Source organism: Tursiops truncatus, chromosome 3, assembly GCF_011762595.2.
Source record: "Tursiops truncatus isolate mTurTru1 chromosome 3, mTurTru1.mat.Y, whole genome shotgun sequence".
Classification (NCBI taxonomy): domain Eukaryota; kingdom Metazoa; phylum Chordata; class Mammalia; order Artiodactyla; family Delphinidae; genus Tursiops; species Tursiops truncatus.
In genome coordinates, this window is record NC_047036.1 from 153,990,534 (window position 1) to 154,005,769 (window position 15,236).

General features: G+C 60.7%; 2 protein-coding genes and 1 long non-coding RNA gene across 9 annotated transcripts; 1 reads left to right on the forward strand and 2 right to left on the reverse strand.

The window, feature by feature from the left end:
- Window positions 1-217: 217 nt before the first annotated feature.
- On the reverse strand, window positions 218-4,983 carry LOC109550331 (uncharacterized). Of its 3 annotated transcripts, none has more exons than XR_012331002.1 (3): window positions 2,085-4,983; window positions 1,296-1,733; window positions 218-664 (listed from the first exon to the last, which is right to left on the reverse strand). It is a non-coding gene; the product is annotated as an uncharacterized lncRNA (long non-coding RNA). The 3 variants fall into 3 exon arrangements; XR_012331003.1 differs by lacking the exon at window positions 2,085-4,983 and adding an exon at window positions 815-871 and having other exon boundaries at window positions 218-701; window positions 1,296-1,413; XR_002176834.3 differs by lacking the exon at window positions 2,085-4,983 and having other exon boundaries at window positions 218-701; window positions 1,296-1,412.
- MGAT4B (alpha-1,3-mannosyl-glycoprotein 4-beta-N-acetylglucosaminyltransferase B) lies at window positions 1,266-11,152 on the forward strand. Of its 5 annotated transcripts, none has more exons than XM_033853681.2 (15): window positions 1,266-1,400; window positions 6,548-6,733; window positions 6,819-6,959; window positions 7,040-7,173; window positions 7,578-7,624; window positions 7,949-8,062; window positions 8,293-8,368; window positions 8,497-8,611; window positions 8,976-9,106; window positions 9,282-9,389; window positions 9,510-9,703; window positions 10,124-10,202; window positions 10,285-10,372; window positions 10,452-10,564; window positions 10,670-11,152. In XM_033853681.2, exons 1-15 carry the CDS (start codon window positions 1,304-1,306, stop codon window positions 10,691-10,693), a joined length of 1,647 nt encoding a protein of 548 aa, XP_033709572.1. In that variant the 5' UTR covers window positions 1,266-1,303; the 3' UTR covers window positions 10,694-11,152. The 5 variants fall into 5 exon arrangements, 4 of the variants coding, with proteins under 4 accessions (XP_033709572.1, XP_033709573.1, XP_033709574.1 ...); XM_033853682.2 differs by having other exon boundaries at window positions 7,121-7,173; XM_033853683.2 differs by lacking the exon at window positions 7,949-8,062.
- Window positions 11,153-12,103: 951 nt separating this feature from the next.
- On the reverse strand, window positions 12,104-15,010 carry LTC4S (leukotriene C4 synthase). The gene is made up of 5 exons (XM_019937427.3): window positions 14,770-15,010; window positions 12,906-13,005; window positions 12,730-12,800; window positions 12,559-12,640; window positions 12,104-12,327 (listed from the first exon to the last, which is right to left on the reverse strand). Exons 1-5 carry the CDS (start codon window positions 14,825-14,827, stop codon window positions 12,198-12,200), a joined length of 441 nt encoding a protein of 146 aa, XP_019792986.1. The 5' UTR covers window positions 14,828-15,010; the 3' UTR covers window positions 12,104-12,197.
- Window positions 15,011-15,236: the final 226 nt, after the last annotated feature.

The following is a 15,236-nucleotide window of genomic DNA, read 5'->3' on the forward strand; positions in this document are numbered from 1 at the left end:
GGGGCCAGAAAGGCAGACTTACCAAATGTGGTGACGAGGTGAGGTTCAGGCGATCTCTTGTCACCCACGGGGAAGCTGCTTTCAGTGGTCCCAGAGGTGACCAGATCCTCTCCCGTGAAGAGGGAGAGGTCCCATGTTGGGTGCCAGAAATCTGTTACTGGTCAGGGTTCTTGGCCTTCCTTAATCAATGGAAATTGATAAGAGGCCAGACAAGAAATTTGGGCAAGGCTTTACTGGGGGCCCTGCTGCAGCAGGGGGCAGTGAAAACAAGTAACAGGTTCCCTTGCTCGCTCCCGGGTGGGGCTCGCCGGTCCCTTACATGGGGTGAGGTTAGGGGTGTGTCCGGGGGTTGGGCAGGAGGGGTGGCTTAGGTGGTCTGCCCACCCCTTTGATGGTGCACAGGGGGCATGTGCGGTACCCTGTTTTTGCTCCCGGCTCTTCAGAAGCGGCAGTCAGGTTTTTGGTCTTTTTCTATCTTGCTGTTCATAATTTGCCCCAACTGCCCATGCACACAGTACTTTTTAGTCCCTTGTAGTTTCTTCGTATTTTGTTGCTGGAGGAGATGTTTGTCCAGGAGCAAGAACTGCAGCAAAGGGTTCCAGGTCCCAGGTCCCAGCTTGTCTCACCTTTATTTGCCTAGACTTCTCAGACCTGGCGAAGGGACCTGAGGGGCCTCAAGTTAATGTGATTGAAGTCCAGATCTGGGTTTCGAGAGTTCACAACGAAAATGTTACTGAGAAGGGGCTGGGGGACCCCCTCACATGGCCTCCACCACAGAAGACGCGAACTCGCGAAGGCCCCAGCTTTGACCTACCTGAGGCCGGTGCCCAGGGCCGTGAAGTCCGGGACGCATGAGCCCACGTGGGGGCCGCTGTCCGGAGACAGGAGGGCGGGATCCCGGGCGTTGGTCCCCCACCCCGCCCCCTCGTGGTGCTGGTGGCAGCAGCGGATGATGCGGCCCCTTTAAATCCCGGCCGCCCCGCCCTTCGCAGCCGACTCCGCGGCGGCCCGGGATCCAGGCCGGGCCGCGGCTCTCACCGCCCAGCCTAGCCCAGCCTGGCCCGGCCCAAGCGCCGAGCCTAGGAGGTCCACTCCCCGCGCCCCAGAGGAGCCGTCAGCGCGGTGCCCGACCCAGTCCCCAACCCGGCAGGCCCGCCCGCATCCCTGCCCGGCCCCGGGCTCCCAGCCCCTCCCCGCCCCGGGGCCGGGGCCCCTGCAGCCTCCAGGTCCCCGCGCCCCGGCCCCGGCCCCCCCCGGGCCATGCGGCCTCGGCCCCGCCGGCGCCCACCGCGCACCTGAGGAGATGAGGCTCCGCAATGGCGCCTTCCTGACGCTGCTGCTCTTCTGCCTGTGCGCCTTCCTCTCGCTCTCCTGGTACGCGGCGCTCAGCGGCCAGAAAGGTGAGCCCCTCCCCCGCCGTCGCCCGCCTCGCGCCCCCTCCCACACCTGGGCGCCGGCGGCCGGAGCGGGGTCCGGGCAGCTGCCGCGGAAAGCGGCCGGAAGCCGACGCGGGCGCCCCTTCCCCGTCCGGGCGGTGCGAGAGGACGCCCCTCCCATCCTCGCTCCCACTTGTTTGCTGCTGGAATAACGAAATTCTCCTCTGGCCTGGGCTGGGCCGCGCCGGTGAGCGGGAGTCGGGTGCCCCGTGCGCGCTCAGGACCGGCCTTCGTGAGTACAGTTCTGCCCGTGTTAGGGCGGGTCGCTCCCTCGGGTGAGCTGGGGACCTCAGAGTTCTCAGAGAAGGACAGGGACACAAGGTCACAGAGGTGGCTGTGCCAGAGGGTCCCCAGGGTACCGCTCCAGGCACCTGGGTACACCGATCCTGAGACACGAGTGAGGAGGCAGCCAGACATCCAGGCAGTACCATCACTTCCCACCACCTCTCCACCCCAGCCCACTGTGGGTGCGGCTCCCTGGGGCCTCCACAGCCCTCCTCCAGGACATCTGGCCCCAGGACTCCTCCACAGGGATGTGGGTGCTGCGGAATGCTTCCTGTGGCTACTGGCCCGGGGGGATGCATGGAGGGCCTCATGAGCGCCCCACCCAGTCCTGGCTACCGGTTAACTTATTTTGTGTGGTCTCACCTGAAGTTTGGTTAAGCTGGCCAGTCCACCGTCATGGCCCCTCTGCATCTGGCCAGCACACTTAGGACTGAGGGGGCAGGCCCCAGCACTGGCTGGAGTCGCTCTGTGTTGGTTGGGATGGCTGGGGCTGAGTGGGGCCTTGGCTGAGGGTTGAAGGCTGAGGAGGCGCTCGCAGGCCCTTGTCTACCCAGCCTTTAGCACAGGAGGCACCGGGAAAAGCTGCTTCCTTCCTGCCGTCTGGCTTTCCTGCAGGAGGCCTAAGCAGGATCAGGCTGAGGCCAACTGACCCTCTGCCTCCCTCCCACCTCCTGCTTCCCTGTTCCCCAACAGAGGCTGCAGGAGAAGCTGGAGCCTTTCTGACCCTCCAAGTCCCAGTGTCCCCGCCTGGCTCCTGCCCGCCTGGCTCCTGCCCGCCCAGCTCAGCCCAGCCCTGTTTGGGTGAAGGCCTGGGCTGCCCTAGGGGCTCCAGAGCGCCTGAGGGGAGACCCTCTAGGACTTGGTACATGGAGGGCATGGCTGGGGCGGAGTTCTCCGTAGGTGGGGTGTGTCACCTGGGGGAGGGCATTTTGGACCCTTGAGAGAGTGGCCATGTAAGCAGCCTGGCATGGAGGCCAAGGTGGGGCCATATCTGATGGGCTGGGGCACATTTGTTCAGCTGTGAGTGGAGCGATGACCCCTTGCACCTTGTCCTGGGCTAGGCCGCAGTTCCTGTGTGCCTCCTATGGCAGCCACTGGCCCTCAGCCGGGTGTCAGGAACTGCAGCACCAGCCTCCCACCAGGACACCTTCTCTGTGAGTCTGGCTGGCCACAGTGTCCAGGAGTGAGGGGGATACCCATGGCTCCATTTAGAGCCTACGCTCCCTAAGCGGGGCATCGAGGAGGGCCTGTGGAACAGGAGAGCACCCCTACTCAAAGAAATGTGGGGCTCAGATGCAGGGGTCCTTGTCCCTTGGGTGTGGCAGTCCAGAAGCCTGTGTGACATGTGACAAGAGGGTCACCTGGGCCTTCCCCATCAAGGGCTGTTACTGTTTTGGGAGTCCCAGTAGGGTCTGGTCTTTGGAAGCTTGAAGAGAAGACTGAGTCTGGGCTCTTATATGAACCTTTCTCATTCTTACATTCAGATGACTGCATTAAGCCCATGGGGAAACCAGACTAAGTCTGAGGCCAGACTGGACCTTGGCTTCCAGCTTGCAGTGAGTAGGAGGCTCAGGAGAGGGCTGGCCCAGGCACCGATGCTTAGAGGAAAGGCAGAGGAAGCCATATCTGTAGGGAAGGGAAGAGGTGGGCAAGAAGCCAGAGAGGAAGGGAAAGCAGGAACAGGTGGCATCCTGGAAGCCAAGGGCCAGGAAGGACACATAGGCCTTAGCAAGACGGACCCTAGATATGGGGTTTCAGGCCCACTTTCATATCCAGCCTTGACCAAATTTATGCAGCAGCTCCACTAATGCTCAAACTGTAGCCCTCAGCCAAGCACCTGCTGAAGGTCTCCAGGGAAAACAGCAAACCCTCCAGGGGGGTGGCCTCAGCCACACAGCCCTCCCCAATGTCTGGGCTGTCCCCTCTCTTGGATTTCAGCAATGATGGATGCCTGTCTTGACCACTGGGAGGGTGGGTGCAAGTCCTGGAGGGGAGGTGAATACCTGCACCCTCTCCATGCCCCTGCCCTACTGCAGGACTTTTTTAAAAAAAATATTTATTTATTTATTTGGCTGCTCCAGGTCTTAGTTGCTGCCCGCGGGATCTTCGTTGCCACCCGCGGGATCTTCGTTGCCACATGTGTGATCTTCCTTGCCATGTGCAGGATCTTTTAGTTGAGACTTGCGAAGTCTTAGTTGCGGCATATGGGATCTAGTTCCCTGACCAGGGATTGAACCTGGGCCCCCTGCATTGGGAGCTCAGAGTCCTAGCCACTGGACCGCAAGGGAAGTCCCCTCACCGCAGGTTAACAGCAGACCTTTGCTGGGCCTGGAACCAGCCTGTGCCCCTCTGAGCCTGTTTCCCCTTCCCTAAGTACAGAGCACAAGGTCTGTGCCCCAGCCTGGCTCTTGAATCTGTTTCTTTAACAAAGAGGGAACTAAAGGGAGGACTGTGGTATCATGGGCTTCAGGTATCCTGATTACTCTGCCTTCTGGTGGAGGAAGGGGCGGGAAAGCCTCCAGTAGTGTGACCACAGCTGCCCCCAGGACTTGGGCAGAAGAAGGCTCCTAGGAAGGGAGGCCAGGGTAGGGAGCAGGCTGTGCCCAGGCCTTGGTGGTCAGGGTGATTCAGGTCAGCAGGGCCCACCGCTGCCACTGGCCTGTCCCCCTGGGGCAGGCTAAGGTTGGACAGAGCTCAGCCTACTTAAAGATCAGAGAAGGCCACGGGTTTGTGGGGGGGCGGGGGGGGACGACAGGGGCAGCAACAGCAGTCAGAGGGGGATGAGGTCTCCTTACCCTCCCTCCACTTCACAGAGGTCCCCACTGCAGGGAGCTGCCTTGGGTGTAGCCAGTAGCACAAGGACTGCCCCTGCAAGACTCAGCAGCTCCACAACACTGGGGTGGCATTGGGGAGGGCATCAGGGACAATAGGTGGGTGGGTAGGGACCCAGGCAGGAGGGAGGCCACCTGCCTGTGTAGGCAGCTCTGAACTCCCTCCTGCTGGGCCTCAGCACCTCCAGTCCCTCCTCCCTACTGGCAGCTGGGCAGGTGAGTGCTGGGGGTGGCCAGCTCCCTGTTCAAGGGGTCAGGTTTCCAGGGTAACCTGGCCTCAGAACCCAGAGCAGAGCCTCAAAGATCTGGTAACCTGACTCCTGACTCCCTCCCCCAGCAGGGCTGTCCCTGAGCACAGAAGCTTGAAGTGGCCTGGCCTTTGGCCCCATGGGCAGGGTGTGGGAAGGGAGATCGGGCAAGCTGCTAACTCTGGAGTGCCTCATCAAGGATCTGCTTGGCTCCCCTGCCCCTCCCCCCACAGCCTCTCCGTCCTGCGTAGGGGCTACCCCTCCCTCTTCCCCAGGACTTACCACTTCAGCCTCTGCCCCAGCTGCAGAGAGGGGGTGTCCTGAGATGACCGAACTTTGCCTTGGTCATGACCTTTGGTATACCCGATTGTGGGGAGGTGACACCATCCCAGGGCATTCTAGTGGCTGTGACCACCCCTCCTCAAGGGATCAAGGAACATAAGAGCTGCCTGAGGGTGAGAGGGGAGATCTGGAAGGCAACTAGGCCTTGAAGGCTACATGGGTTTTCATCAGGCCCAGAAGAGAAAAGGGGATTCCAGTCAGAAGAGACAGCATGTGTGAAAGCATAGACATCAGACAAGGAAGAGGAGGTGTGTGTGATGGCAAATAAAGAGGGCAAAAGCCGATTAGAAAAGGCCTTGAGAGTGCACAGCCTGGCAGGACCTGGCTGCCTCAGCGGCAGATAACGACGTTGTTGTTGATGTTATTTGTCTCATTCTTGCTCGCTGGGCCCTGCCAGACCAGTGGAGCCAGGTACTTGGCACCCTGGAGATCCCTCTCCACTGTCACGTAGCAGCCCTACCTCTGTGCTGCTTCTGGCCCATGTGCACCCCTAGTGCCTGCACATGGTGCCCAGTTGGAGGTTCTGACACAGGTCCCCCTGGGGTGGCATGGTCTAGGCCTAGGACACATCTCCAGAGAAGCAGGCCTCAGCGCACTTAGAGCTCTTGTCCCCTTTCTGCTGCTGACTTGCTAAGGGACCCCTGACTAGTTTCTCAACTTCATTTGCTCCTCTGAGCATTGGGGGCTGTAACTGCAACAGTCCCCACCCACCCACCCCCGCTGGACTGTGTGAGATTGCAAATCCAGAGCTGGTGCCTAGTGTAGAATGACAACCATGAGGACAGTGACAAATGTGTGCATTGGGCTCAGTACTACTTGCAGGATATGGGGGAGAGTCAAGGGAGGTTTTCTGTCCCCATGGGGCCTTGGGGATGGGGCTGCCTGTGATCTCTGTGAACGGGGATGGGAAGCAAAGTGCAGAGGCTGAAAGAAGGAACAGGGCAAGGTTGGCCTCAATGCCAAGGGCTCCTTGCGGAAGGTCTGGGTCCTTGTGCCCTGGGTGGGACCTTGGGTGCTCTACTTCCTGGAAGGAGGAGATGCTGCAAGGAGAAGCAAGAGGGGGCTTTGGGAGGAGAGGGGAGGGGATGGAGAGGATTCAGTCTGAGCCTTTTCAGCCTCAGCTTAGGTTTGTCTCACCTGGGGCTGGAAGTGGTCCTGTAGCCCTCCCACTTCAGATGTCTCCTCAATGCAGAAAATAAAGGGAGAGCACTGGAGAGGGCTAATTCCCCCAGTGGAGGCTTTTCTTCCCCAAGTGTGAGTGTCACTGTGACTTCAGAGTGACCCTTATGTAACCCCATGTGGCTCACATGTGGCAGGCATATGAACAGATGTGTAGGCTAACACTCAAGGAGCAGTACCTCAGCTGTATGCTGCCCCCTGGTGACAGCCTGTGTACCACCCACAGGCGATGTGGTGGACGTGTACCAGCGGGAGTTTCTGGCGCTGCGTGACCGGTTGCATGCAGCTGAGCAGGAGAGCCTCAAGCGCTCCAAGGAGCTCAACCTGGTGCTGGACGAGATCAAGAGGGCCGTGTCGGAGAGACAAGCGCTGCGAGACGGAGACAGCAATCGCACCTGGGGCCGCCTAACCGGTGAGCACAGGAGCGGGAAGTGGCAGGGGATGCGAGGCTGATGGCAGACCGCATTGTCTGACCTGTCCCTTCCTGACCCACCCAGAGGATCCACGCCTGAAGCCGTGGAACGTCTCGCACAAGCACGTGCTGCACCTACCCACTGTCTTCCACCACCTGCCACACCTGCTAGCCAAGGAAAGCAGCCTGCAGCCCGCCGTGCGCGTGGGCCAGGGCCGCACCGGAGGTAGGGGCGGGGCCCGGGAGTGGCGGGTGGTGGGATGACCCCCACGCAGTGCCCAGTACCAACCCTCCGCGTCCCTGCAGTGTCAGTGGTGATGGGCATCCCCAGCGTGCGGCGCGAGGTGCACTCGTACCTGACTGACACGCTGCACTCGCTCATCTCAGAGCTAAGCCCACAGGAGAAAGAGGACTCGGTCATCGTGGTGCTGATCGCTGAGGCAAGTGGGCTGGGGCACGGGTCGAGGGGACATTCAGAGGAGGACACACGGCACAAAATAACAAGGAGAATGAAAACAGCAACATTTCGGAGGAAAAAACTCTCAGAAGTTCAATCATCAGTTTCACTCACAAACTTAACAAGATAAAAAGTTAAAAGGAAAGACATTTTAGCGCCCCCTCGTGGAGATGCCAGTTATAGTCTGTCCCACCCCTTGGACCGAGGTATCTAAAAGGGCTTTTTCTGAGGCACCTGTGACCCCCAGGCCCAGCCTTACTTAGCCTTCGGGATGGTGGGCTCACTCCCTCCATGTGGGAGAGAAGGCTGTGTCCTTCCCTCAGCGCTTTCTTCCAGGCCATTTCGGCTGGCAGCCTGGCTCATGGAGGGCACTTGGTCTCCCCACAGACTGACCCACAGTATACCTCGCTGGTGACGGAGAATATCAAGGCCTTGTGAGTACAGACAGCCCGACAAGGCTGGTGGAGGGAGGACCCTTTGCGGGGTGTTGGGCAGACAGGTGCCGGCTGTGCCCCCCCCCCTCAGCAAGATGCGCCATCCCTCTGTGGGAAAGGGTGCTTCCCCTCTTGATGAAAGGGGGTGGGCATGTAGAGATGACCCAACCCCTCTGGAGCCTCAGTGCCTCAGTAGGATGGGTGTGGTGTCAGGGGATGTCTGCCTGGTGGGCCTTAAGAAAAGGACGGGGTCTAGCTAGCTCAGCTCTGTCCCTGCTCCAGTCCCTGGAGGCTGCACACTCACTGGGCCTTCCTGTCCCCCAGGTTCCCTACAGAGATCCATTCTGGGCTCCTAGAGGTCATCTCCCCTTCTCCCCACTTCTACCCTGACTTCTCCCGCCTCCGAGAGTCCTTTGGGGACCCCAAGGAGAGAGTCAGGTACTAGCACTACCCACCTCCCTGTGCCCCCAGCACCTGCCCACCTGTGCTAAGAACCTAGTCTGTGGGTGTATGAGTCCTGGGCACTTCCCTGCAGTGCCTCCATTGTTCCATTGGAGGACCCCTGCATGGGGGGGTGGGGGTCTCCTACCCACTCAGTGGCCTCTGTGGTAGCCACATTGGAGGTGGAGGGGGTCTGAGCTCTTGAGGCCCCTGCCCCTGGCCCACAGGTGGAGGACCAAACAGAACCTTGATTACTGCTTCCTCATGATGTATGCGCAGTCCAAAGGCATTTACTACGTGCAGGTGAGCACTGAGACCCTGCTCTGTCCCTTTTCCCCCTGGACCCTGGATGGGCCTGGGTGGCAAGCCCTGCCCTGCCCCTGTGCCCATCCTGAGTCCCGGCCCCCTTCTACCTACCCACCACTGTGCAGCTGGAGGATGACATCATAGCCAAGCCCAACTACCTGAGCACCATGAAGAACTTCGCACTTCAGCAGCCCTCGGAGGACTGGATGATCCTGGAGTTCTCCCAGCTGGGCTTCATTGGTGTGCCACCCCCCTCCCTGCCCCGCTGACCTAACCAAAATATCTCCATCCAGCCCACTTCTGCCTCTGTCATCATCTCTCAGTCCCACGCCCTGTTCTGAGCCCTAGTACCATGCAGTGTCGTGCTCTGAGCCTTTGCCTGGAGTGCCCGCTGCAGCCCCACCTGGCCTGTTCCTGCCTGCCCTCTGCATCGGGATGTTTGGGCTCACCATCCCATCTGCTCTCTTGTTACCTGCACCTGCCTGCAGCCAGCCAGAGGTTTTGCTGTGGGACCCTTCCCAGAGTCCCCCACAGGGACTAAGAGGAAGTAGGGCAGGGCAGAGCTGCCTACTCAGCACCCCTTTCCCTCCAATCCCACCCCCAGGGAAGATGTTCAAGTCACTGGACTTGAGCATCATTGTGGAGTTCATCCTCATGTTCTACCGGGACAAGCCCATCGACTGGCTCCTGGACCATATTCTGTGGGTGAAGGTCTGCAATCCTGAGAAGGATGCGGTGAGCAGAGCCTGCACAGAGGCGGGAGGGGGCGGTGGAGCAAGCAGCCTCCAGTAGGGACTGTGTCGGTGACCATGCACCTGACAGGAGGAGACTGTGCTGCTGGCTGGAGGAGTTTCTGTCTTCAGAGGAAGAGTTGAGTTGAGCCCTAGCGTGTGTCACCCTCCCTCCACAGAAGCACTGTGACCGGCAGAAGGCCAACCTGCGGATCCGCTTTAAGCCATCCCTCTTCCAGCACGTGGGCACTCACTCCTCACTGGCGGGCAAGATCCAGAAACTGAAGGTGGGCAGTGCCACACTCAAGCCTAGTTGAGTACAGCAGAGCCTGGGCTGAGGTTGGACAAGGAGGTAGCAGGGCAAGTCCAGGGCCCACCCTAACACCATTGTCCCTCCTCCACTGTAGGACAAGGACTTTGGGAAGCAGGCACTGCGGAAGGAGCATGTGAACCCGCCAGCGGAAGTGAGCACGAGCCTCAAGACATACCAGCACTTCACCCTGGAGAAGGCCTACCTGCGCGAGGATTTCTTCTGGGCCTTCACGCCCGCTGCAGGGGACTTCATCCGCTTCCGCTTCTTCCAGCCACTGCGACTGGAGCGGTCAGTGCCAGCGCCCACAGGTCCACCTTGGGGGAGGGGCAGGGTGGCTACCAGGGTAGAGGCCTCGCCACAAATTTCTGAACCTGCAGATTTCCCTCTGTGACCCTCCCCTGCAAATTACTTAACCTTATTAAGTTTTCTTATCTGAAAAGTGGGGCTCAGAACAGTAGTCACTTTGTAAAGACTAAGTCCAGCAGTGCCCACAGGAGCTCAGTGACATTGCCCATCACCATTGTCCTTACAAGTAAGGCCCTGGTTGCCTTGCAAGTCCAACGGCTGCCCCGGGTGGTGCCCAGCCTCACCCAGTACCTCAGGGCCCACCTACTGCACTCCTAGCCCAGGCCTGGCCTTTCTCTGCTGGGTAGTGTGCCTGGGCAGTGCCCCACCCCTGCAGCAGCTCACAGGCCTGTCTGGCCACAGGTTCTTCTTCCGAAGTGGGAACATTGAGCACCCAGAGGACAAGCTCTTCAACACATCTGTGGAGGTGCTGCCCTTTGATGTGAGTGTAGTAGCAGGTGGGTGTGCACTGAGGCCTGCCCCTTCCACAGCCACTGGCTTCAGCCCCTTGATTTTGTCCCCAGAACCTCCAGTCAGACAAGGAGGCCCTGCAGGAGGGCCGTTCAGCCACTCTCCAGTACCCTCGGAGCTCTGATGGCTACCTCCAGATTGGTGAGTGAGGGGCAGTCAAGTGGAGCTGAGGGGAGAGGCAGGAGTCTTGGGACAACCTCTCATTGCTGCACTCCCCCAGGCTCTTTCTACAAGGGTGTGGCACAGGGAGAAGTGGACCCAGCCTTTGGCCCCTTGGAAGCACTGCGCCTCTCCATCCAGACAGACTCGCCGGTGTGGGTCATTCTGAGTGAGGTGATATAGGGCAGGGCTGGGTACAGGGAATGGGGAGCTGTACCAAATAGCTAGACCAGGGCTGCTCTCTGAGACCCCAGCTGACACTGAGCCCTGCTCTTCCAGATCTTCCTGAAAAAGGCTGACTAAGCCAAGAGCTTCTGAGGGTGCGTTTTGGCTGGCCCTGAAGCCCACGAGACCTGGGATGTCGTCGCCGCTGCCCCCGGAGGGCCAGGCGCGGCCACCCCAGTCTGAGGGGTTCTGCCTGGCACCCCACTCCATTGGCCTGGGGTGGCCGCTGGCCCGGAGGCCCCAGGAACTGGTGCTGCCCCGCCCGCCGGCCGCGGGGAAGAGGCAGGAGGTCCCCACACTGTGCCTGAGGCCGGTCCGCGCCGCCCGGAACCGTTCGCATCCTGGCCCCCTTGAGCCAGACCTTTATAGAAGAGCCTTTTCCTGGGCGCCCACTGTCTCCGCGCGAACACTGGAATGCATATACTACTTTATGTGCTGTGTTTTTTATTCTTGGATACATTTGATTTTTTTCACGTTAAGTCCACACATACTTCTTCTATAAGAGCGCTCCTTGTAATAAAGGGTTAATGAAGTGTGTGCCTGCTCCGAGCTCACACCCTGGCGCCTAGCCGCCCAGCGATACCACCCGGCGACCCCGCCCTCCGCGCAGTTCCGCAGGACCTCGCTCGCATTCTCTGGGAGGGTCCCAGCAGCCCGGTCGGTAACTCGCTGATGGAGCTGGTGCGGAATCTGGGTCCACGCCCCCAAACCGCCCCCACTTCCGTGATAACCCTCCTCGGAGCGCGTCGCCTAGCGCCCATCATACCTCCCCAAGTGCCTGCAGCCGCCTCTCACCAAAGGCATCCCCCCACCTCCTCCTCCCACTCCTTCCTGGGTCTCAGTCCCACCTTTTCCACCGTCTCCAAGGCCCTGCTTCTGTCCCCAGTCTGTGACTCATTTTAGGTCCTCCCATCCATCTCAGGGCCTTTGTTTTTGCCCTGCTTTGAAAGCTCCTCTGCCTGCTCAGCTAAAAGTCACCTTTTTAGGGACTCTTCCCGGCCAGCAGGCCTTCCCCAGATCTGGTCCCCCGAGACACTAGGACGTTTACTGGAGAGCGCCTCTTAAAACTACATTGATTAAGTTCATCGTCGTTCTCCGCGGGCCGCAACAGGTTGCCCTGAACACTGCATTGTTCTAGATGCCGGTAACCGAGTACCGACCCAAAAAAAGCCCCTCGTATCGGCTGTGAAGTCCAGGGTATGAGGAATAGGGCGGCTGAGGGTCAGTGGAGAGGCAGGCCTCATAGGAGGGGGACAGGCGAGGAAAGAGCTGACCGCAGGGAGGAGCCGTGGGGTGAGCCCCGGCGGGAAAGGATGTGTGACTAAGCGTGGGGGAGCAGGGCGGGAGAGGACCGGACCCAGGGCCCGATCGAGCCCCTGCCCGAGAGAGGCCTCTTTCCTTCCGCAGCCCGACAGACTGCTGTGGCCTGAAGCTAGGCCCCTCCAAGCTCTACAACCCGCAGGGCGCAACCCACTCCAACCCAGACAGTGCACTCGAGATCACGCTTTAATGAGAGACTGGGATGGGGGCGAGCACCCTCCCCCGTCCTCCAGGAGGCTCCGCCCACCCGGCGTCCTCCGTCTCAGGCCTTCTGCAGCAGTTTTTGGAACTGTCCGAGGAGCGCGGCCGGGAGGAAGTGGGCGAGTAGGCCAAGCGCCGCCAACGCCACGAGAAGCCAGAGCGCGTACGCGCTCGCGTACAGCGGGGCCAGCCTGCGGGCAGTGCTCAGCGGGGGCGGGGCGGGGGCAATGGCCCCACCCCAACCCTACGGCCCGCCTCCACCAGGGCCCGCCCACCTGCCCCCAAAAGGGAACCGCCTCCAACCAGTCTCCTGGTCCCGCCCGGCATCCGCTTGCGGCCTCTGCCGTCAAGACCCTGCCCACAAGCCAAGCCACCTTTCTCCGCCCCGGTGGACCTCCCGGGAGCCCCGCCCCGGTTCTCACCTTTGCTGCGCAGATCTCGCGTAGCCCTGAAAGTAGCGGAGGCGCGCGAACAGGTATACCAGGCCACACAGTGCTGCCGCCCCTGGGAAAGGGGAGGGCGGGGTGGGGTGAGCCCGCTGATGCGGGGACCCCCGTGGCCCTAGTGCGTGCGCCCCTGGCCCGCTCTCAGACCTTCGTGAAAGAAGATGCCGGCGACCCAGAGCGTGGCGAGGAACAGCGGGAAATACTCGCTGCAGTTCACTCTGCGGTGGGGGAGGAGCGGCATAAGGGCGCCGGCCTGGGGCCTCCGAGCCTGACCGCCCGGGGCTGCCTAGCTCCCTGCCCCGCGCCCTCCCACCGCGCCTCACTGGGCTCGGTAGATGCGCTGGAACTCCGGCGGGCCGGTGGTGAGCGGCGGAGACACGTGGAAGGCCCTGCGCGCCGAGATCACCTGCAGCGAGAAGTAGGCTGGGGGAGGAGGTGTTGCCGGAGTCAGATCTGGCACCCAGACTCCCGGCCCCGCCTCCAGTCTGGCCGCGCATCTTTTCTTTTCCCAGCTCCACACCCAGCTCGTCACGACTCCCCTTTAAAAGCCCGACCAAGGGGACCGCCAGCCCCTGCTCTTCGAGCTTGCCCTGTGTCCACGACACTCAGTGGGGAGGGCAGGGTGCCGGCCTGGGGCTCTGAGAGGCCCTATCCAGCCCAGTGAGTGTAAGGGAAAGGATGACACGTCACAGGACACCTGCCCGCAGGACTTTGCTCCTGAATCATTTCACTTGCAAAACACAGGCAAATGTCCAACTCCCACCCTCTAGGCCTGGACTTTGGCCCAGGTCCCTGGAATGGGAGTGCCACCTGAGGGCAGAGTTGGCTGCATCCTTCCAGGTACAGAGGATCACACACCCTGTGGCCAACTGTCCCTGCTCCGCCACCCACAGAGCTCACCAGGAGGGACCTCCCGACCAAGCCTGGGTCGCTGTGCCTCCAAACTGTGGTGTGGGTTCCTGCCTCAGTTTCTCTGTTCAGGCTCTGCCTCAATCTGACAGACACCCTCTCCTCTGCCCCCAGGTGGTTACGGCTGGGACTATTCTAGTCCAACCCCAAGGCACCAGGGCTCTGCCCCTCTCCCTTCCAACATGGGTGGGTACAGAGGGTGGGCTGGCCCTTGAGGGTCTGAGTGCACAGGAGCCCTTCTCTTCGCCTGAGGCCAGGTGCCCACCACACAAACAGTCCCAGTACTGGGTGTCTCCAACTATCTTCCTGCAAGTCCCATGGCCCTGGTGCCCTTGGTGCCAGGCCCTCTGCAGACATATCCCAACCTTAGCGCACTGTGGATACCAAGGGTAGCCTTGCCAGCACAGTGTATGTGAAGAAGGGCTGAGGGCCAAGCTTACTGGTATGGCTGGAGATCAAGTCAGCCTGTCTGCTCAGCCACTCCAGGGCCCCTGCCCCAGGCTGTGTCTTGTCCTAGCCCATACAGTGTGAGGCAATGGTGTCCTCCAAAGCCAGAATATCTATCCCAGGAATGTGTCTCTAGGGCTGGTCTGAGAAGGGCACCAAGCAGGCAACTTTGGGGGCCAAAAAGCAGGTTTCAACCCTGTCTAGCTCCACATGGTTCCAGCATAGAGAGGGTGACTTTGAAGGCAGGCCCAGGGGATGGGGCCCTCCCACTGGGACACCCGGAGAGGGGACCGCTGGGGAGGGCAGGGATCAGCTGGAGTAGGGCTGCATCAAGCCTATGGCTGTCCCACTTCTGTACTCACCATCAGAACACCCATTCATCCTGGCACCCTGCCCCCCTGCTCAGGCCCTAGAGCCCAACATAGCTGGATGCCCCACCTGCTCCCTGAAAGCCCCTGCCCTCTTCCAGGGTTCTTTATGCTGGCTGAGGTGCCACCCTCCAACCCCAAGCCAGGCAGCCCACATGCCTACCTCAGTTGTTCCTCAGGGGCCATTTTCCATTTCGCTGCCCATCCCCCAGGTTGGGTACCTCTCAGCCTTGGTCCCTGCTCAGGGTTTCACAGTTTGCCCTGCAGACAGCCCTCCAGGGCTTCCCCCTCCCCACTTGGGGAAAATGCAAGCCCCTCAGCCCTCTGGTGGGGGCCAGAAGAGCTTTCATACCAGGAGTCTGGGCTGTCCCTCACCAGAAGAGCTTTCATACCAGGAGTCAGGGCAGAAGGCAGACTGCAGGGGTCCGAAGCCCACCCACTGCCAGAGCAGAAGCCAGCCCACCTTGCTGCAAGACTCCCAGGAGGGTGACAGAGGCCAGAAGAGCCACTTCGTCCTTCATGGTGGCGGTGGTTCTGTCGGGCCAGGCTGGACTCTGAGAGGGCTAGCTGTGGGGCTCTTATCACCCTTGTCTGCTGCTCAGAGGCTGACCCAGAAGAGGAAGAGTGGCGCGCTCTCCCCGCCCCTTCTCAGTGGAGGGGGTTGGGGAAGGAGGCGTGACCATTGCCTGAGAGACCTGGGGAGCCTGGTCAGGCTGAGCAAGTGGAAACCAGGGCCAGAGCTTCCCTGGTGGCGCAAGTGTTAAGAATCCGTGAACACAGCCTGCAGGGGGTTAGTGCACCATGGTTAGCCGAGAGGGAGTCCGGGGAAAAGTCTGCACCTGCGGAAGAGGCAAGAGACTTTTTCTTCCCTCTTTGTTTCCTGGTGCGCGAGGAGAGGGGATTAAGAGCGCTGCTTAAAGGAGCTCCAGA